At 35.1% G+C, this 20,732-nt stretch overlaps 2 protein-coding genes and 1 non-coding gene across 5 annotated transcripts; 1 reads left to right on the top strand and 2 right to left on the bottom strand.

Annotated features, from left to right (window-relative positions):
• Window positions 1-1,445: 1,445 nt before the first annotated feature.
• LOC130718675 (UDP-glucuronate:xylan alpha-glucuronosyltransferase 2) lies at window positions 1,446-5,753 on the bottom strand. 2 transcript variants are annotated; one of them, XM_057569297.1, is made up of 3 exons: window positions 5,364-5,753; window positions 4,275-4,917; window positions 1,446-2,580 (listed from the first exon to the last, which is right to left on the bottom strand). In XM_057569297.1, exons 1-3 carry the CDS (start codon window positions 5,559-5,561, stop codon window positions 1,622-1,624), a joined length of 1,800 nt encoding a protein of 599 aa, XP_057425280.1. In that variant the 5' UTR covers window positions 5,562-5,753; the 3' UTR covers window positions 1,446-1,621. The 2 variants fall into 2 exon arrangements, with proteins under 2 accessions (XP_057425280.1, XP_057425281.1); XM_057569298.1 differs by having other exon boundaries at window positions 5,359-5,520.
• Window positions 3,972-4,044, top strand: TRNAR-CCU (transfer RNA arginine (anticodon CCU)). The gene has a single exon. It is a non-coding gene; the product is annotated as a tRNA-Arg (tRNA).
• A 3,019-nt stretch (window positions 5,754-8,772) lies between the features above and the next one.
• LOC130718745 (phosphatidate phosphatase PAH2) lies at window positions 8,773-16,097 on the bottom strand. Of its 2 annotated transcripts, XM_057569367.1 has the most exons (12): window positions 15,616-16,097; window positions 15,222-15,525; window positions 14,320-14,619; window positions 14,129-14,202; window positions 11,831-11,915; window positions 11,446-11,532; window positions 11,272-11,344; window positions 10,738-10,781; window positions 10,509-10,637; window positions 10,310-10,411; window positions 9,753-9,895; window positions 8,773-9,214 (listed from the first exon to the last, which is right to left on the bottom strand). In XM_057569367.1, exons 1-11 carry the CDS (start codon window positions 15,924-15,926, stop codon window positions 9,848-9,850), a joined length of 1,557 nt encoding a protein of 518 aa, XP_057425350.1. In that variant the 5' UTR covers window positions 15,927-16,097; the 3' UTR covers window positions 8,773-9,214; window positions 9,753-9,847. The 2 variants fall into 2 exon arrangements, with proteins under 2 accessions (XP_057425350.1, XP_057425349.1); XM_057569366.1 differs by having other exon boundaries at window positions 15,222-16,097.
• Window positions 16,098-20,732: the final 4,635 nt, after the last annotated feature.

A 20,732-nucleotide genomic window follows, 5' to 3' on the forward strand; every position in this document is an offset into this window, starting at 1 on the left:
AACAAATTCGCTCAAGTGATAAGAAGGCTCTTCCAACTACAACATTCGAAAGACTTGTACGAAGCATTGGAGTTCGTGGACTCAAAGACCTCACTTGAAATGTAATGTACTCTTTTTCTTTTAATGAATGTTGTACTCTTTTTCCTTCACTGGGTTTTTGTCCCAAAGGGTTTTTACCTAGTAAGGTTTTAATGAGGCACATTCTTAAGTAATGGTCATTCAGGGGGAGTGTTGTAAATAGAATGACCATCATGGGTCAATGGGCCAAGCCCATGTATTTTTGTCTCTCTATGTTAACCTAGCTCTATAAATAATTAAATATAGAGGAGGTTGCATCAAGCAACCAACTCCTCATTCACACTATTTTCACTTCTCTTGCTCTCTTCTCTCTTTACTTGCTTCTCCTTTCTTTCCTTATGTTAGTTCCCCCTTTATTTATAACACATACTTTTTTTTCCTACATTTTCAATCACATTACATATTAAATTACCCATTTCTCTTATTTCTCTTTCTGTTTATCTCAAGTGAAACACAAAAATAGACATAAATATAAATGAGTGGTGTGCTATGTGTATCTTTTTAGTAGGTGTACCGGTACGTGGGTTTGTTCAACCAATTCTTTCAAGCCAATATCATCGTCGTATCGTCTCAGATTCTTTACCTTCCATTATACCCAATCATTTTTTAGTTGCTGCTCTGGAAAAAATTGGGAACGATGGTGACAATTGATCGCACAAAATAAATTAATTAAGAATTTGTTTATGTTCACAAAAGTTAATTAACATAAAAATGAGAGTGTATGTGTCGCCCAACATAAAAAATGAGAGTTAATTACTCTCAATAGTTAAGCTTAGTTTGATTTCTACGGATTCTAACTTCATCAACCAAGACTTGAACCGAATCAGATCAGGTTTAGTGAATCAAATCTAATTCAAACCAAACAAAATCATTCAAAACTCCTCGGGTTGGGTTGGACTTGTCGGGTTCACATGTTGGACTGGACTCGTTTACACTCCTATATAAAATGTCCTAAATTTACTTAAACCATGTTTCAAAACTTGTTGGTTTCTGACTTCAAACAAGAGCTGATCCTTCTTTTGGTATAATTAAATTTTTCTCGCAATTTCAACAATTGTGTTGGCAAAGTGAAAAATCACTCCCGAAGAAAGCAGTTGCTAAGAATCGTACTTTTAATCGAGTGATTCAGAAAATGACTTTCAACCACTATAACCGGCACTCACAAGTGTTTGTTAAGGGCTATTGAATTAGTTTGAAAACTTATTTAATTAGCATAAAATTAATCATTTCACTAGTAAACTCAAAACTATCTTCCGATGTAACAAAAAAAAGTAAACTCAAAACTAATTGAAAAATGAGCTCTTTTCTATTTTACTAATTCCCTCGATTTGGTAATCCAATTTTGCTCTATCCTATCCACACAAAAATAAATAATAATCTTCACATAAAACCTCTCCACATGAACTATGTCTGTCCTCTGCACCAAGAAGGTACTACATACATACATACATATATGAAGCAAAAGTTATAAAAACAAAATTATTAGTAGGAGAAAAAATAAAAATAAAAATAAAAATTGTATGTATACAACAACCCTAATTAATTAATCAATCAAAAGTGAACCAGCTCTTCTAGGATCCGTGATATTGATCTTCCAATGCTGATCCGGCAACCCCAACTTCCCCGCCTTCCGCCTCTCCCAGTTCAGCTCCGTCCTCCGCCGCCTCGTCAGCCTACAAAACCGCTGCAACGGCTCCTCCATCGCATCATGCACCTTCCACCACCGCGCATGCGCCACATCACTCGCGTACACCCTCTGATCCCCCACATCCCAGTTACAGTCATAGTCCCTGTAACAATGCCACGGCTTCAACCCAAGATAGTGAATCGCATACACCTTCGCCGGCTCCGCCCCGAACAGCTCGTTCTTCACCCTCGCCTCCACCGTCGTGTTCGCCCAGAAATTCTTCAGGTAGTTCACTCTCCTCGGCAGCCTGTGCCACCACACGAAGATCTCGTTCAGAAACCCCTGGTCACCGCCGTTGTACGAAACCACGTCGTGCCGGCGATTCATCAGCGCGTGGAACGTGCAGTTCGACGGTTCGATTACCATGATTCCGGAGTTGAAGATTGACTGGTCGTTCCCCGTCGCTGTCATCTGCGGGAAGTGGAAGAGGATGTCGAGGCGGCGGAGCACGATGATGTCGGCGTCGATGAAGATGACTTTGTGGTAGTCGGTGAGTTGCCAGAGGCGGAGCTTGCTGTAGTTGTACTCGTTGTAGGTGCCGTTCTCGGCGCGTGGGTTTCGTATCCGGGTTATGAGACGGATCTTCCAGCCTGCGGCGGCGAGGGCGTGGCGTTTGGGGGCGGAGATGGAGCGGTCGAGGAGGAGGATGAGGTCGCGGTTGGTTCCGGTTTGGAGGAGGGTCTGTGCGAGGGTGATTGCGCCGCAGACGTAGCCCTCGGAGGAGTGGAGCACGGTGGCGTAGGCCTCGCGTTTGGCTCTTGTTTTGCTTCGAACGCTTCGTTCTACCTTGGACATGTCATACACCTTGTCGATGCCTGAAAAAAAATGAATTCAATAAGCGCTTATTGAATAAACTTATGGATTATCTAAAAAGATGTTTTAAATTTATTTTCTTAAGTTGTTCATATTAGCTTAATTACGAAGAAAAGCTTATATTTAACATTTTCAACTTATTTTAATAAGCTTCTCAAATTAGCTATCAATAAGCGCTTATTGCCTGCCATAAGCACTAGGGTGCGTTTGGAAAAACATTTCTCAAAGTAGCTATTAACAAGCGCTTATTAAGCACTTAAAGTAACCTATTTATCTAAACACACTCTTCCATTATAAAATCTCTTGATTGAGTGATAGAGAAAAAAATGGGATTAGAGAGGTAGAGATCTTGTTTAGGTGTTGAAATTAATCAATTTTGTTTGTTTTGCTTGGGGTTTTACTTTATGTTATTTTATAAAGACTTAATTATATCAAACATGAAAATTTGAAAGCAACTTGGTAACTTACTTTGATTATGACGTAGAGAAGGGGTTTCTTAAGAAACAATTTTTAGTTGACCGGGAAAAAACATGCATGATTGTAGTTGTATCCTCTTGTGTGGGGAAATTGGTGATCATGATCTAAATAAATGTATGCTTGATAGTGTAATTTTGATTCTCTCTTGTATACCCCCATAGAAAGGAAAAGAACAAATATTTTGAAGAATTGAGAACAACTTCCGTATTAAACTAAAAAGAATATAATTAACAGTTAGACCATGCATTTCATGGGACTATTGCTAATAATGAGATGACTTTAAAGTTAAAAGATGTGATGACTTTAATTCATCATTAAGCTATTTATCAGTCATTAAACTCCTATGCAATAATGCAAACGTGTCTCCTTCAAATTCATAAATAAAATTACCTTTACATATAGTTTGCATGTTGGTTAATAGAGATATGTGTTTGTACTTTTTATAAGATTAAAATTACCAAGCTCTAACAGAATTGTTAGATAACTAGGCTCCTAAAGTATTTAGTTGAAGGTTCAATTTATGGGCAGAAGATATACATAATGCGTGCAATGGTAACTCAATGAGATTAATTTCATGATTATCAAATGTATGAATTAATCCTTTCGTGAAAGAAAAAAATTGAATCGTCTCTTAAAAAGTGGAACCACATGTTGCTTTGTTTTGACACCAAAATATATATTTTTCCAGTTGAAGATTTATATCATTATATGCATATATGGTTCATAGATGTATGTGTTTCTAGATAGAAAATCAATTGCAACCTTAAAAAGAGGAAGCACATAATGGTCTGCACGTTGCTATTTGAAAAAATATAATTTAAAACATGTTAGTTATAGAAATTTGTTATTTAAAATACTTGTACATAAAAATAATCAATGTGTTTAAATTAGCTCAACCAGTATCTATAACAAGCAAGCGCCTGTAGCTCAGTGGATAGAGCGTCTGTTTCCTAAGCAGAAAGTCGAAGGTTCGACCCCTTCCTGGCGCGGTTATATTAATTTTTTATTCTGAATTTTACATTTTGATTTATCTTTGAACCCATATACATACTACTTATTTATGTTTTATAATTTATACCATAAAAAGTTGTAGTAGTTAATTAAAAGTTATTACTTACCTTAATTTACCACATTTATCTACCTAATACAATATAAACATGAAAATTTGAATGTGTAAAGCAGCATTAAAAATTGCATACCTCAAAAAAAAATTACATACCTTGTTCCCATAGAGGCAAAGCCAAAGTGCAAGACCCAACAGGCAATGAAACCTTCTGCTCCAACCTCTTGACATCTACCTCATACAACCACCACTCACCTTCATGCTTAACCAAATCATCACACCTAAACAGCTCCAACATTGGCCTACACTTGCTCCACAACACCACCTTGGTCTTCCATTTCCAATCCCTCTTTCCCTTCTTCACTGCCATGTTTGCCACAATAAGATGAACTTGCAGCCTGAAAACATCCCTGGCCCATCCTTCTTCAGGGTACTTGCATGGCAATTTTGCTACTATCACATCCACATTTTTATATGTTGCAAACTCTGGCATAGGAATCTCAGGGCATGATGGCACATCACTCTCTTCCTCCTCATCTATCCACTCAGGAAATAAATCTGTCCAGTTGAAAAACTGTGATACCTTATCAAAATGAACTTGTAATGTTTCTCCATAGGTGCTCCATTCACTCACATCATCATCATCTTCATCCATGTTCACCATTCCTATCTTCATTCCTCTCCCTATTTCACCAAAGAAGCTAGGTACCTCTATCTTAGTCACATTCTTCTTTGGCCTCCTTGATTCTGCTTGAGGCATTTCCTCCAATACAGCTTTCATTTTTATGCTGTTTTCTGCCTAGAATATAAAGATCACAAGACAAGGTTTATTTGCACAATTGCACATAATAAAGCACACAAATTTGACTATTTTAGAGTAAAGGTACATTTTTCAACCAATGGTTAATGCTATTATTGTCAAAATTTCAATCTTTAAATGGTCACATTTTTAATGTGTACTTTTTAGTTTAAGTTGAGGATTAATCTTATGTCCCTATTTGGTATCACCATCTGGTTCAATTAATCAGATTATGTCATGTCATATAAAACCGCTCATGTAGGTTATAATTTTCATACTCATGCCTACATGACATAATTTGATTGGTAGAACAGAGAATTAGACACAGAATGGGGGCGTTAGATCTATATCCTTAAATTGAGGGGAGCATTTTTCAATCAATGGTTAATGACATATAGATAAAAGATGGGGAAGAAAGAGGTGCCATTAGAATAGGCTCACCTTACCTTGTGATGGCATTCTCTCAAGGAGCACTTGACAAGGGAAGCTGCATTGTCAAAATAGACTGAAGAAGATGGACGGAGAAGAAGGGTTGCATAACCAACCAGAAAGATGGCAAGAAAAAACAAGTTGATTCTGATAACCAAAGCTTTGGATGGTGCTGTCTTGACCAACTTTTGTAGATTCTGAACTTCCATCCCCATGTTAGCCTCAAACAGAGGGGAAGAGACTATATATGTAAGTGAATTCCCCCTTTTGTGATTAAGTGGAGTTCGTAGTTAAATATGGTGATTAGCTTGAGTAACCAGGATTAGGAAGTAGTTGTTAGAGAATTATGAGTAACTCTCAAAGCAAGACAAACCATTCATGTTGCTCCATGTGTTTGTGGATTGAATGGAAAGTCCAAGCAAAAATTGCTTTACTTATATTTCAGGTTAGAGGCACCTACAATTTCTTGACAAAACTCCAAATGACTAAATTATCATTACATGTTTCTCATGTCCCTTAATCATTTCATAACTAGAGAGGAGGGATAGAGTAGTAAAACAGCAATTGCAATTTTAAAAAAAAATTTGAGGGCAGGTATCTTCCATGAATCTTCCATGAGAGATAATTCTGTTTAAATTGAAACACTTAAATCTTGATAACGTTAGCTCTTTTAACGAAGAATTTTCTACATTCACAAGAACTCAAACTTCAGACATTTATTAAACAAAATCAAATATATACTAATTTAACTAAACACCTTTGTTTTCAGACCGGGACAGAGAAATCAATTATAAAATTGAAATAATTTTTGTGGCAGTTGAGCAGGCTCACCAACAACTATTGGTTGCCCTGTCAAAATCCTACATGTAATGAAAGAGAGGGATACTTTTCCTATGAAGCATGAAGCTACACCAATTCCTGATTTAAAATCATAAGCTCCTTTTGGCTATGTTGTACATAATGAATGAATATAATATATGTTTGTTGGTTGCACGTCAGTAAATCATGTAACTCAACAAAAATATTTCAACACAGGTACAACTACATCCATTAGAAATGGTAGACTATCACAATTTTGTCCCCACTTAATCCCTTTGATGATTAGACTAACTTGGTGGGGTCACTGGTCAGGTAATGAGACCAATGGGACACCATCCTCCTCAATCTTGCAGTGAAATTGAGCATTAGGTCAAACTATGACTTTTATAGGAACATCATATCACACACTATTCTATTCTATAAGGAGGTTTTTTTTTTGGTGGATGAAATCTATAAGGAGGTGAATGTGAATCAATCCATTCAAGACAAGAAACAAATCCTTACAAATGATGGCTCAATTATGGCAATCCTCCTCCAACCCAGTCATTCTTCCAAAAGAAAGGGAATAAAATGTATTTTATTTTAAAAAAAAATAAATTCAGGCACCCAGGCTACCCATTGTGATTTTGGTTTTAGAATTGATTGGAGAAAAAAATTCAAACATGCTAAACAAAACAAAAAACAAAATTTCAACTCATTTTCTCTAACAAAAAAGGAAACAAATGGAAAATTGGAAACTATGAAGCCTCTATACTTCATTTTGACTGCGGTTTCATTCTGTAGTACATTATTATCTTATTCTTTCTTGGCAGATGCTCCCCATGTGTTGGTTGATGATAGTTAAACTACTGAATTCATATTTCTTTTCTTGCAATGAGCACACATATCTATTTTTCTGATATACTTAGTTTTTCTTATAACAATTTATATCATAGCTTTTTATAGTAAATGTGTTTTGCTAATTTGTTGAAACTTGAAAGTAGTATATTTTTATCCTTAAAAATGATGATTCAATTATGACAATCCTCCTCTAACCTAGCCATTCAAAATGTATGCTTAGATCAACTAACTTTTATTCAGAATGAATTCTGGCCTTCAAAAGTTGAGTGTGTTGGGTTTCCCATTTGGAAATTTAGAATCAACACTATTAAAGTAAAATCAATTTTAAATGAAAATATTGGTGTTTGGAATTTACTTTGAAGAATTGATTTCAGACCTAAAATCAATTAGGAAGTTAGAAAGTAACTTCTGCCTTAACATATACAATTGTCAAATTTGGCAACTAAATTTCACTACATTACCCAATGAAGATCATTTTTCATAAATGTCTGCATTAATATAAATCACTTTACTTTCAAGTCACTTTTACTATAATTAATTTTTTCAAAATCAATTTTACAAAAGTCAATTATGACTAACGGTGATCCAAACACACACCTAGCTTCTTCCTATAATTGATTTTGATTTGAGAAAGAATTGAAAAATTTCCAAACATGCCAAAAAGAAAACCCAAATTTCATCCAATTTTCTCTAGGAAAACAAAATGGAAATAAAGATCCTACAGAAAGAAAAAGGGTATAGCTATTTCCAAAATAAATAAAACGTATATAAATGAGGAGCAACATTAACATCCCTTAGCTTGTACATTAAATTTAGTATTGGACACACTTAACAATGTGATACCATCAATCTCTTTAATTGAAATTGATGTTAGCGGTTTTGTGCTCTTAACGTACACATCTATCTAAACTTGAGTCCTTGGAGGATCTTTAAAGCAGCATCAGAAATAGGAAATTTTCCTATTAAGTATTAAGAAGTCAAGGAGAAGGAATAACACAACAACTTTGAGACAGACACTGACATTTTACCATTTGACATAAACGTGACAACAATAATAACATCAAATTTCCTAGTAGAAATCTCATAAAAATTATGGTCAGCTTAGCATTGAATCTTGAGAATCATGCATTGATTTCTTGTATATGTTGACAATGGATTAAGATCCTCTCAAACAGAGTTGCATGTCAAATTCTTCCAAGAAAAAAGTTGCATCACAAATCACAATGATGAGAGAGTCCACCTCACAAAGCTCAATTGGATGTAAGATGTTTTGAAACCTTAAAAGTTTGTATGATTGCAAATACTAAGATGATTAATGAATGCTGTGAAATTGTTGACGCGTCCATTTGAAGTGCAGTAACAATAAGAAGGTTCAAATGAGCACTCATCATTTCAAACTTCCATCAAGCCTCTGACTTTAGAGCATCTAGATTTATTGTAACAACTTTAGAACATCAAATGAGCTCAATCTTTAGGCAATGCATCAACCAGTTTAATTAAGAAAGGTGAACCGTAAGATTAAGTGCGTTCGCGTCTCGTGAGCCAGAATAACATAATATAACCAAAAGTTACTCATTGCAGCGTCAATTTTTACGCAATTCTAAACTAGGTATCGCACCTTTTTCCAAATATGCTACGATTGTTATGCAAAGCTCTGTTTTTGGGTATGAAGAAACACTGCATTAAGCATTGAAATATTGAATGATAAATAATATAAAACAAATAATAGCAAATAGGAGTAGTTGTTGTTTTTACAACTAAGCTAAATGAGATTGAAGAGGAGTCATTCAAGATTACTTGTATATTTGTACAAAGTGGTGCTACTCACTAATAATCATGAGATATGATGTTAATTAGTGAGATTCTCATCATACGTATTTTTCAGGTCATGCCCATGCTTAATGGAGTGGAATTTAACTAGTTTAAGTGCATAATTGAAAACTCTTCCCCAATTGATTGATTCTGAAATCAGAACCAATTATGGAGAGAAGTCACGGGATCACACAAACCGCACAATGAAACAAAAAAAATTAAGGTATCTGATCTTCACAGCATCAAGCAGGAAATAACAGTGTTGAAGCAGGGTGCAGGCAAAATTTACATAAATCCTCCATCCATACATCGAATTCAGAGTGCCAAAAATCAATCCACCAGCACATGTTCACAACAGAATGAAGCTGTTGTCATCAGGCTAGCTTATATACATCACCTGTATTGAAAATATTCATCAAAACATGGATACAGAGCTAACAATATTCCATTCAATATGAATATATTGACAATTGTTTTCTAATGCTATAGGTTTTGTGCAGAGTTCAGAACATTGGGACTTGAACTTTGAAAATCATCTTCAATGGTCTATTCTAGAATCAAGATCCCCTCACATGTAAACTTCACATGATACTGTCAAGTTAAAGTTTTGTGTCTATCTCTATCTCCATAAGTATGAAGAGAGAGATAGACACCAAGTTTCACTTATCTTGTGACAAGAGAGAATCATAATCCCCTTATTATAATTTTGTATAATTTTGTCGCATTGCATATTCAAGATCAGTCCCAACCAAAACCAAACAGATTATTCTAAAAAGGTTTGAAGACATTTCCCTAAAAAACCTCTAATTCTAATTAATAAAAGGAAGAAATAAGTTAAAACCCATTAAAAAAGATATCAAGCGCATAATAACCAAAGCTTAAAATCCCATGTTTGTAGTCATCACATATTATGTGGAGCTGAAAACCAAATTTACCTATCTAATTCAAGGAACAGCACAGCATGAACCATCCACACCAGACCAAGATAATTGAGCAATATATGCTTGAAAGATAAAAACCTTTCATTTCTTTATGGTTCAAGGGGCAACTTCCAGAAATTCCATGAATTGAAATCCTCCTGCAACCAATGTTCAGCAAGAACAACGCCAAAAAGTAAGTAACCTCACAATCAAATGCTTATGAGTCATCATACTAATATTATCGTGAGGAATGCTAGTAAGTAGTAACACACTTTTAAATACATTGTTCAACACTGATTGGTCAAAATCAAGACATTTAAAAAAATAAAATGATCAATTTACCAGGGAAGTGGATTGACATTTTTTATAAATAAACTAATCATATAGAGTATGTTGCTAGCATTTCTTATATTCTCCCTCCAGACAAATATAAATTAATCCACCCCAGTTCTCTCTCAAAACCAGAATTCTTAACTAGATTCCTTTTTTTTGGGGTGCCCAGGGTTGGACATAGCTGCTATTACAAAGGAGGAGGAGGAGAGAGAGAGAAAGAGAGAGAGAGAGAGTTAAACCTGCTCAGATGAGGTTGTAGGGGGGAACATTCCATTCACGAGAGCATGAAGAGAGGTGTATGATTTTGAGTCTAGACAACGACGGTTTACAGCAATCTCTCCCTGAAAACTTGGGCATGACTACATGAGAATGCAAGTTTGGCAAAACATTTCAGGAACTTTTGGCATATATCTATTGTAAAATAATGAGATTCATTACCCTTGGATTAATAATGAATATTTTTCCTAGTGGGATTCCAACCTTAAGGTAGCTGATTTCATCAGTTACCCTATTTCCAAAACCAGCATAGAACGGATTGCAATCAGGAGGAAAAAGTGCTCTGATGTCCTGAATGCAATGAAATTTAACTTATCATCAAGAACATGATGACCATAATAGAAGTTAATAAAATACTGTCAAGTTTAACACGTGAAAGTCGGAACCGAACCTGTAAACATGCAATTTTGAACTCATGAGGGGTCCTCCGGATAACTGTAAGTAGAAAAGAAATGTGTTATACAAAGGCATCATCAAGGCATTTCATGCTCAAAGAAGCATTGATGAGTCTTATTCTTTAAATTTAATACATTAAAAATAACTATGAATTGCAAAAGAGAACTCCAATAGAGTAGTATACTATTTTCATGAACCAACTATTCCTAAAACTAGCTGTTAGTCAAGACACGTGAATGTCTCACGCAGGAGCCCATTTGTCTTGAAGTGTGGACAATGCACAGGCCTGTGTATCATGTGCTGAATTTCACCCTTTCATCAGAATAATGGAGGCAACAAGGATCAAACTCTAAATGACGCACTCATAGAAGAGGCTCTGATACCATATCATGAACTAACTATCCCAAAAGATTAAGCTGTTGGGTAAAAACATGTGAATGGTTGTATATTATACTTCTAACAACTGTAAAACTCAAATATGGTAGAAAGGGTAAGAAACCCAATGGAAAGAGAAGTTGACTGGGGTTACCTTCTCTATATAAAGAAGGAAAAAGTCCATCAGGGGAAATAACCACAGGACCATCCGGTAAGACTTTCCCATCCTGTATTATAACAAAAATAGGACAATGTAAACTGCATTCCTTTGCCTTATTGTTCTGTCTAGCTTTGGACATTTAAAATTGATTTGAAATTTATAAATCACCTGCTTAAGGTTGCCTAGGAATTGTCTGGTGAGATTTGCCTGAGAAATTGCACGAGCACTAAGAAAAAGTAGCTGGTAGCCATTTTCCTGTGAAGTAAGGGTTAGACAAGTCAGCAGATAGTTGTTATAGCCAGGATAAAGGACAGTTTCCATCCTAAGACATCCAAAGCAAATTAATTATATATTAGAAAGGTTAAATATATAAAGAAGAAGTCATCAATTTTGTGGCCTTAACTAATGTTTTGAGCCCACTTGCCTAAGAGCTTTTATCCAGTCACGGTGATGTACAAGATCAATGTATTCAAGAAACTACTGAACAAAATATTTTCAGATTGTAGCAATCTGAATGAATCAACAGTAAACACACAGTTCAAGATAAACAAACCTTGATTTCTGAGAATAAATGAGCAACACCAGTCTGTGACCAGTCAATTCCTACTAAAGGCATGAATTGACCTAGAACATCTGACCTGTAAGACGCGAAGCAAGAGAAAGAAATTAACATTGCCAGACCAAAAAGTAATATTAAACTTCAAAGCAAAGTCATATATATATGGAAGCTAAAATACTTGCAGGAAGCAAGAAAAGTAATGCAAACTATCAGGCTTGTTAATAGCGCGCTATAGCGGCGCAATAGCCTATAGCGTAGCGGCTTGGGGGTTCACCGCTACTCCACTATTCACCGCTATTTGCGCTATTTTCCGCTATAGCGCCGCAATAGCGCTTGAAATAGCGTTTTTTGGGCTTGCCGCTACACTACGCTATCCACCATTAACAACCCTGCAAACTATATCTGTGTTGAGCGTCTCACATTGACCAGAGATATGGCCAAATAAGTCCATATATAAAGTAGAGCAATCCTCACCCGTAAGCTAGCTTTTGGGGTAGATTTAGGCCTAACCCCAAATTCTAATATGGTATCAGAGCATATCCTGGATCTGTTTATTGGGCCACCTATGAATAGGTCACCCGCAGGTGTCCAGTCCTGCAAACTTCACGCTCTAGATGTCCAGCTCTGGGCATGAAGGGGGTGTGTTGAGAAGTCTCACATTGACCAGATATTTGGGCAAATAAGTCCATATATAGAGTAGAGCAATCCTCACCCTTAAGTTAGCTTTTGCGGTAGAGTTAGGCCTAACTCCGAATTCTAACAATCTATAATCCATCCTTTTGGTAATTACTTAATATCATTTTGTTGTTTGAACTTCGAATTCTAAAAAAAAAACTGTTTTCCTTATATATGTGAAGCTCACCCTTCTAAGCTAAAAACTGACCAATACATTACTACAACCATGAATTTTCCATAATTGTTATTCAATTTGATCTTGATGGCATGGCGGTAATAGTTTAAGTCTTACGTGAATTATATTGGCCATTTTTACGCTAGCTACGCTAGAATGAATTAATGCCAGGGTGGTTCTAATGTTCTATATCTGCTTACAAAAATTTCATGTCCAATCTGCTGGTGGCCAATTTATGGGTGGCGTATTCATGTTCAATGCTTTGGAACGTTAGCCAACAAGGAACCAAACGTAGCTTTAGATTGGCCAGTAGCAGTCCAATTTGGTTCCTTGTTAGCCTACGTTCCAAAGCATGGAGATCAGAAAGGAAGTATTTTCTTCATTTGAGGCCAATGTACGATTGACAACTTGTAAAGGTAAACCAAAAATGCACTAAGTTGCCTAGCTCACTTATCAGTTTACCAAACTAATCAATCTGAATACCTCTTATATTCATAGAAGTTGTTCCTGCAAAATCCTAAGAGACATCAGTGTGGCCTCATACCTCACAACGTTTATCTTCACAAGAAACTAATAGTTACTAGTAACTTAAGCATGTCTAACTTGCCTTAATAAATAAGTTTAGTATACAAAGACTTGGCTTAGAAACAAATGAGACTATGCCATATGTAGACAAATAAATGTACAGGCTTAAACCACTAATAGGCAAACATAAAAAACAAATCCAGCCAAAGTTTGATGACCTTATAGCAAAAAATAGGATTTGATTAAAAGCCCATGTTACAGCCTTAATTTCCAAATTTGATGTACTCATCCTTAAACCATGTTTAGATACATATTTCTTCATTTATGAACAAACCAATTCTGAAAAGTCATGTCACAGAGAATGAAACAAAAATATCAACCAAATGGGGAAAAAAGGGAGAATGATGTCCCACTAGAACACCCTTTGTTGGAGACTCATGTCTCATTTTCATCAAGTGATAGCAGGAGATGAAGAAAAGTACCACGGTAGTCCAAGCAAAAGGATCCGTAAGGCATCTACTAGTTCAGCATCATAAAATAGAATACAAGTTTACATAGCACAATAGATTCTACCCACCATATATCTGAAGCAAGTTACTGGTGCTACACTTTCTTTTTTATATGAAAAACAAAAATGACGTAGGAAGCTTTTGCGAAATAATGAGGAGTTGAGTTAATTTTATTGTTGTTGACATAGGTAGGATACAGTTGATTAAACCATTGATAATTGATTTCCTAAGTGTCCATATTTTGACAATACTACTCAGGTAACATTCTTGGTAGATACCAAGTTCAAAAAGATAGGATCAAATTAACATTGAAAAAGCAAGTAGATATCAAAAGAATAACCAGCACTGTGTTTGACTTTAATATCTATTTGGAAAATAGATTCCTTTTCAATTAAGATATATCCTCACCTTGTAATTGTCCCATCCACATCTGATATTACTATACGAGTGTTCCATTTCCACAAAAATATTCGAGCCTCACACTGATGAGCAGAAAAAAAAAATGAAAGAAATTATAATATAAGAGAGATTTCAACAAAAGATACAAAAATAAAAGGAAAGAAGATGTAAGCCTTCAAAGAAATTCAGTGATTACTAACCTGATACTTCCACAGCATGTCTGTACAGAAACTGAAGGTAACCGTGTTCCTCCCTTCCTTCAAGTTCAAAGATGCTAGCTGTTCAGAAGTTGGAGTATTTGCTCTAACATTGTTAACTGAGTAACGCCTTCGCCCAATATTGACAGTTTGAGATTTTCGAAACTTTGATATGTTTTCAACCTCTGCGACATCAAACATATCAGACTCAGAACAATCTCTCTGCTGAGAATGCAACTCAGAGACCTCCATTACCGGCACCCTAAGATCAAAATTTTCAGCAACTCCCTCAGTGTTTGCAACCTAAACAAGCACTATAACACATCAGTGCCAACCAAAACAGAACACACTATTCTGTCTACACACTTGCTAGTTTTGCAGTTTCACTTGGGATAAAACTAACATCAAGGTAATATTCAGTTCATCAGGTTCGCCAATAAAAATATGACATGTGGACAATTTTCTAAAAACTCAATAATAAATTCTGAATGGATACCACTTAATGTTAGAAAAATATCCATGTGTTATTTGATAAGTGGAAAACTTAATGGCAAATATAGAAGGAACTTATCGAAGTTTTTCCATTTACTCTCATTTGAAAGAGCTTATTTGAGCTTACCTTACAACATAAATGCTTATGCAAATATTTGGAAGAGCTTATGTAAATATCTTATGACTTACCTATAAGTTGTTTTGAGTTTATTTCCATAAGTTGTCCAGACTCCAGATTAGTTTATCAATAAGCGTTTATACCAAACATAACTTATTTCGGTAACATCCTCAAACTAGCTCACGAATAAGCGCGTATAAGCCTAAGTTGTTTACCAAAGCAAAACACACCCTTATCACTTCTTACATGTAAAAAAAGCTTGTAACAATTTTACCAATAATTCAACATCACTGACCTCAGGTAGCAGAAGAATTTTAGCAGAGCCGGGACTTGCAAGGCACACAACCTCATCAAACTCAGACTTGGAACCGACGCCATCTCGTTCATTGCAGGGACAAGCTTCCTCCTTATCACTGTTGAAGCTAGTTTTCTTCCTATCCCTAGGAGGCATTTGATCAAAAGTGAGATTTGTAGACCACTTGAGCTCCAACAATTTAGCTGCAATCTCAGCACGCTCCAATAAATCAACCCCATTTGCATCAGCACCCCTTGATCCAAAAACCATTCCAAGTAATCTAGAACGACGAGAACCATTATTCCTGGGCACAATCTCATCAACTTGAGCCGCGGAATTGGAATCATAATTGCAACTTTGTGACTTCAAAATCCTCCTACTACTACTACTATACCTTTGTTGAATATCATCGAATTCCAACATAGATTCTCCTTGTTGTTGTTGTTGTTGTGGTTGTGCATGGAGAAAGAAGGCTTCCCCCTTTTGATTCAAATACATGTTGAAATCAGGTTCAACACCATTGACAGTGATGTTAACCTGAACCTTGTTGTTGTCAATTTCGTTCCTATTGAGAAGTTTGCGCAATTTCCCAAATCGAATGTACCAAGGTGAGGATTTGAAGGTTCCATCTTTCTGCTGAACAACAACAATGTCGACAGCTCCACCGCGCGTGATGTAACCGCCGAATCTCCCCACTGCTTGCATTGGAATTGAATGTGTTTGATTACAAAGGGGGAATTTTCGAGATTAGGGTTATCAATTTTCCAAAAACGCAACCAACCAATTCTTAATTAATTTCAGATGAAGGAACAGCGAATTGCAGGGATATTCTATTTGAATGATTCGAATGTGCCAGAACATTCATCGTTTCTTGAGAATATTCTTGATCAATCCTATACTTTCAAATTTATATTATATATTTCATGTTTCAAATAAAAAATAATGCTTCAATCATTGTCATACTTTGAGCTTTCATGTCATGACATATGTTTGTGGAGGTTTCTAATGTATATTCTCGTACCGACCGGCAGTTATGAGACTAATTATTCGAGACTTTGAGATTACATTATTAAATTTTTCTGCATTGCTGCATATAAACTAACCTTTTATATTTTTTTCAAAAATTTAGTAATAATAGTAGTAATATATTTAGCTTCTTACTAGCTAGTTAGATTCAATATTATCCATTGACGATTTTCTTTAACCTCATATATTCTATATTGCGAAAATTATCTTTGACCGAGTGTAGTAAGACTAAAGTTTTCTTAATAATGCGCTTTTTAAGAATCAAATTTTCGATCTCATGACAGAAACAACTATGAGTCTATGACTAACACCTATCCAATGATGATTTTATATAAGATATTTTTGTTAGATAATTAGATTTTTCTAACCAAATATGCAAATTGCGGCTCTGCAACCGCCATTCTATATAATGGACCCAAATATCCAATCCAATAGTTGATGATTCGTAATTTCTTAATTGAAGAATTTTTTTTTTGAACGTTTAAGAGTTGAAGATGACTTGACCAGAAATAAAAGACCAGAAGATGGCTGGCTGCTATAAGGAATTTGTTGAAATTTCATGTTGAGACCTGGTATTCATTAGGAAAATAATTATTTTATACCGTTATTTTCACTAATTTAATAATTATTAATTAATATATACAATATAAAAAATGAGAGAGAAAAAGTTTGATGCACCGACGGTGTAAAGTTTTTTTACACCGTCAACCAATCAGATTTTAAGGATGTTAGAAAATCTCTCTTTTCATTTGATTTCTTTAATTGACATATCACATCCTTGAAATCTGATTGGTTGACGGTGTAAAAAAACTTTACACCGTCGGTACATCAAAATTAAACTTATAAAAAATTGGTCAAACTGTATACAATATAATTGTTAAGCAACATGATTACACTTTGTTCATTGTTCATTTCAACAGCAAAAAAAACATGATTGCACTTTCTTGTTCGATAAAATGGAAGGTATGTAATTTACGATCAAAACCCAATTAACACATAATATGTATTAAAATATTTATCAATAATTAAGTCATAATAGAAGCTAGGGGTGCACACATGTTGGATTGACTGAATTTTTGACTTAAACAAAATCTGAACCAAATAAACTGTTTGGGTTGGTTTGAATCGGATTTTAAATGTCGAAACCAAACTGATGATATTCTTGTTAGAATTGATGGGTTATTTGATCACTAATTAAGATAGTAATAAATCTAGAATATAAAAAAATGAAAAAAAGTTATTAAAAATTTGGTAAATCTATTATATGTCACAAAAAGCATGACAATGATAAAAACAAATTGTATCAAATAGCATAGAATAGGTTTGCCAAAAAAATAGCATCGAATAGTACTATTTAGTGTATTTTTAATTTGGGGGAAAATAAAATAAAATATTAAATAAAATATTATTATATATTTGGGTATCTGGTTGGTTAGGATAGATTCAATCTCGTATCGTTCTCTCGATCTCTTCCTCTTCTCTCGACCTCATCGCTCTGCTTCAATGTTTGAGTTTTGTGTTTTGGGCGTGGCTAGGACCAAGATTGCAGAAAGACATAATGAGGGCGCTAATCGAAAAAGTGACTGGAGGAGAAAGGGAAATCTGGGTTTAGAGTTTGAAGTCGAAGCGCTAAAGAAAGGACAATAAAAGACTACAACCTGGAGAAGTTGAAATGAGGAAATAAAAGGCAATCTAGGTTTAGAGTATGATATGAAATGAAGATGAATGGGTGTGATGGTTTTGGATTTTCATTAGGGAGAGGAATGGATGATTTGAAGATGATGAAGAGAGATGAATGGCTGAAATTAATGATTTTTGATATTTTTAGTTTATTTTAATGATTAAGTAAGATATGAAAATTTAAATTTAAATAGAAAATACATGTGGCATGCCATGTAGGCATTGACCTGTCACTAGGCATGCTCGCCGAAGCACCACCTCGTGAAGACTAAAACGAGATTTGGTGCAAATTGAGGGGTATATCACTAACTTTTTCCCGACTAAGAATAAAATTGAAAAACAAACTGCAAACATCAAAACTAATTTGATGATTAAGCTGATGAAAATGTACCAAAAATAAAACTGATAAAAAAAACATTTATTTAAAAGACAAATTTTCTTTCATCCCCTCAATATTCATCACTTTTAAATTCAAAATCGAAAGAAAAAACCTGCTATACCTCTAGTTTCATGAACCTTTAGTTAATGTTCTATAGTAGTACCACCATCAACTTGGCACACACACCAATTCAGATTGCATATGGCCCCAATAATAATTTGATAATATCAGATAAAGCTGCTGGACCATGACAAGTTAACGTGGGAATATGAATAATTAAAAAAATTCAGACACCTTGCTCTTTATACAAAGGAAAATTCTTCACACATTGAAGCTTATACTGCAAGTTCCTGCAACGACCTTTCAGAGTTTGAGTGGCTCTTTGATGAAAGGAGGACTGAAATGCAACTATTTATTAAATCATTAAGTCCCGAATCATCTTGTTATTATAACATTAAGTCCTTCTGAATTTATGAAACACATATATAAAAAATACACATTTTTTAAAACAGTTTTTTGTTTTTAAAAACTGAGAAAACCTGTTTGTTTTTAAAAACTATTTTCGATAACAGTTCTCGTCATTCAGGGTGGTTGCTAGTTTTCAGTTTTTGGTTTTCAAACGCAAATTCGAAACAAACCGTGTTCGACAAAAATGAAACGAAAGTGAGTTTCTATTGAATTTTAAAATTGTTTTAGCATGTTTTTCAAAACCACAAGATATAGTTTGGTGTTTATGGTTTTTAGTTTCAATAACATGTAACTCCATCACCATCACCACCCACCGCCATTACCACCACCACCATCGTCGCCGCCACCGCTACCACTTCGCTGCCACCACAACCACCTTCACCGCCATTTCCGCCGCCACCACAACCAATCTCCATAGCCACCACCTCCACATGCATCCTCCACTCGTATCATCACCGCCACCACCACCCTTCACCACTATCACTTGCACCACCACCATCTTCACCGTCGCCACTACCACTACGCTTGCACTGTCACCACCACCCTCCAACACCACCGACGACTCCATTGCAATCACCACCTCCCCCATCACAACCACCACGTCGCTACCACCACCATCATCATCACGACCACCATGTAACACCCTTCACCACCACACCTTCATCGCCACCACAACCACTCCACTCTCACAATCATCGCCACCAATATTGGCTCTACCTCCAGCATTAGCTCCACCACCACCACTCATTGTCATGAATTCACAAAATTGATAATTGTTGTGACTAGTGTGAATTTACAAAGTTGACAACAAGTTTTTTAAGACTCAAAACCACAAAAAATTAAAACTGAAAACGAGTTTTGGTTTTTAAAATTTTGAAAACATAAAACCAAAAACCACCCCGAACAGGGCCTAAGTTTTTAAAACTAAAATACCAGTATAGTTAAAAGATGTTTTCTGTTTCAGTTTTAGTTTTCATATTATAATTTTTTTAATATTGGAAAACATCTCATTCAAACAGTATTTTCCTGAAAAACAGTTTTAAAAAAAAATTAAATACAATTTTCAGAAATGACAATTTTTTATTTTCCCAAAACAATAGGTGCGTGTAGAGAGTTTTTCATGGTGTTAGGAGGAACACCCAAGTTTTTTTTTAGTCAATACTCAATAGGAACACCCAAGTTGAAGTAACCACTTGACCCGACATTAAGCCCAACAACACTTTGACGAAATCTGGGCTTCTTCACATGTGGTGGGCCTTAAAAAATCACGTTTTTTTTTTTATCTCTTTTTCATAGTTTGTACACCTGTCAGCAAATATGAAATAAAAATTAACACATCCATTAATCCAAATGTACTTTTGTTGAAGTAGCAACTTATTACTTCAGAAAAAAATAAAAATGAAGATGTGTTCTTTTTTATTTTCATACTTTTTAATGAATTTCGACAAAAAAAATACTTTTTAATGAATATGCAAAACTACTTCTAAATCATTAATTGTAGATAAATCGCATCCGTTTGAATGTTGAAATTATTTGGTTTTTAATCACACGATTCTGATATTTGTTAGGTTTCTAGGTAAATGATTTGGTTGGTATTAATTGAGCTTTCCTAACTGTTATGTCTAACATGAAATTGTTCACACCTTTTATTCACGCATACACATTTGGAATTTAATACATCCATACCTCATTTTCTTTTTTATGTTACTTTCACTCATATTTTTTCCTTATTTCTTTCTATATATTCTATCACATCACTTATATATCACTATTTACCTCTATTCTCTTCATAATTCATCTAGGTGTAAGTTGTAATACCTCACTAGATAGATAGACATGATTGGGACAGGGGAGGACACATAAAATTTCTTTTGGCAAGGGAATCTAATCTGGTATACTTGGTCTAAATACGTCTAAGTTGGACCAGCTTTGGATATGATTTTGAAGGAAAAAAACAT

This window comes from Lotus japonicus, chromosome 5, assembly GCF_012489685.1.
Source record: "Lotus japonicus ecotype B-129 chromosome 5, LjGifu_v1.2".
Classification (NCBI taxonomy): domain Eukaryota; kingdom Viridiplantae; phylum Streptophyta; class Magnoliopsida; order Fabales; family Fabaceae; genus Lotus; species Lotus japonicus.

What these genes read in the sequence shown, in the direction of transcription:
- LOC130718675 (XM_057569297.1), bottom strand. Translation starts at nt 5,561, where the DNA reads ATGGGGATGGAAGTTCAGAATCTACAAAAGTTGGTCAAGACAGCACCA. An exon ending in TGAGAGAATGCCATCACAAG is followed by an intron (nt 4,918 to 5,363) that starts GTAAGGTGAGCC and finishes TTTATATTCTAG; the next exon opens with GCAGAAAACAGCATAAAAAT. An exon ending in TTTGCCTCTATGGGAACAAG is followed by an intron (nt 2,581 to 4,274) that starts GTATGTAATTTT and finishes ATTTTTTTTCAG; the next exon opens with GCATCGACAAGGTGTATGAC.
- LOC130718745 (XM_057569366.1), bottom strand. Translation starts at nt 15,926, where the DNA reads ATGCAAGCAGTGGGGAGATTCGGCGGTTACATCACGCGCGGTGGAGCT. An exon ending in ATTTATTCTCAGAAATCAAG is followed by an intron (nt 11,533 to 11,830) that starts GTTTGTTTATCT and finishes CTTACTTCACAG; the next exon opens with GAAAATGGCTACCAGCTACT. An exon ending in TATTCATTATTAATCCAAGG is followed by an intron (nt 10,412 to 10,508) that starts GTAATGAATCTC and finishes CCAAGTTTTCAG; the next exon opens with GGAGAGATTGCTGTAAACCG.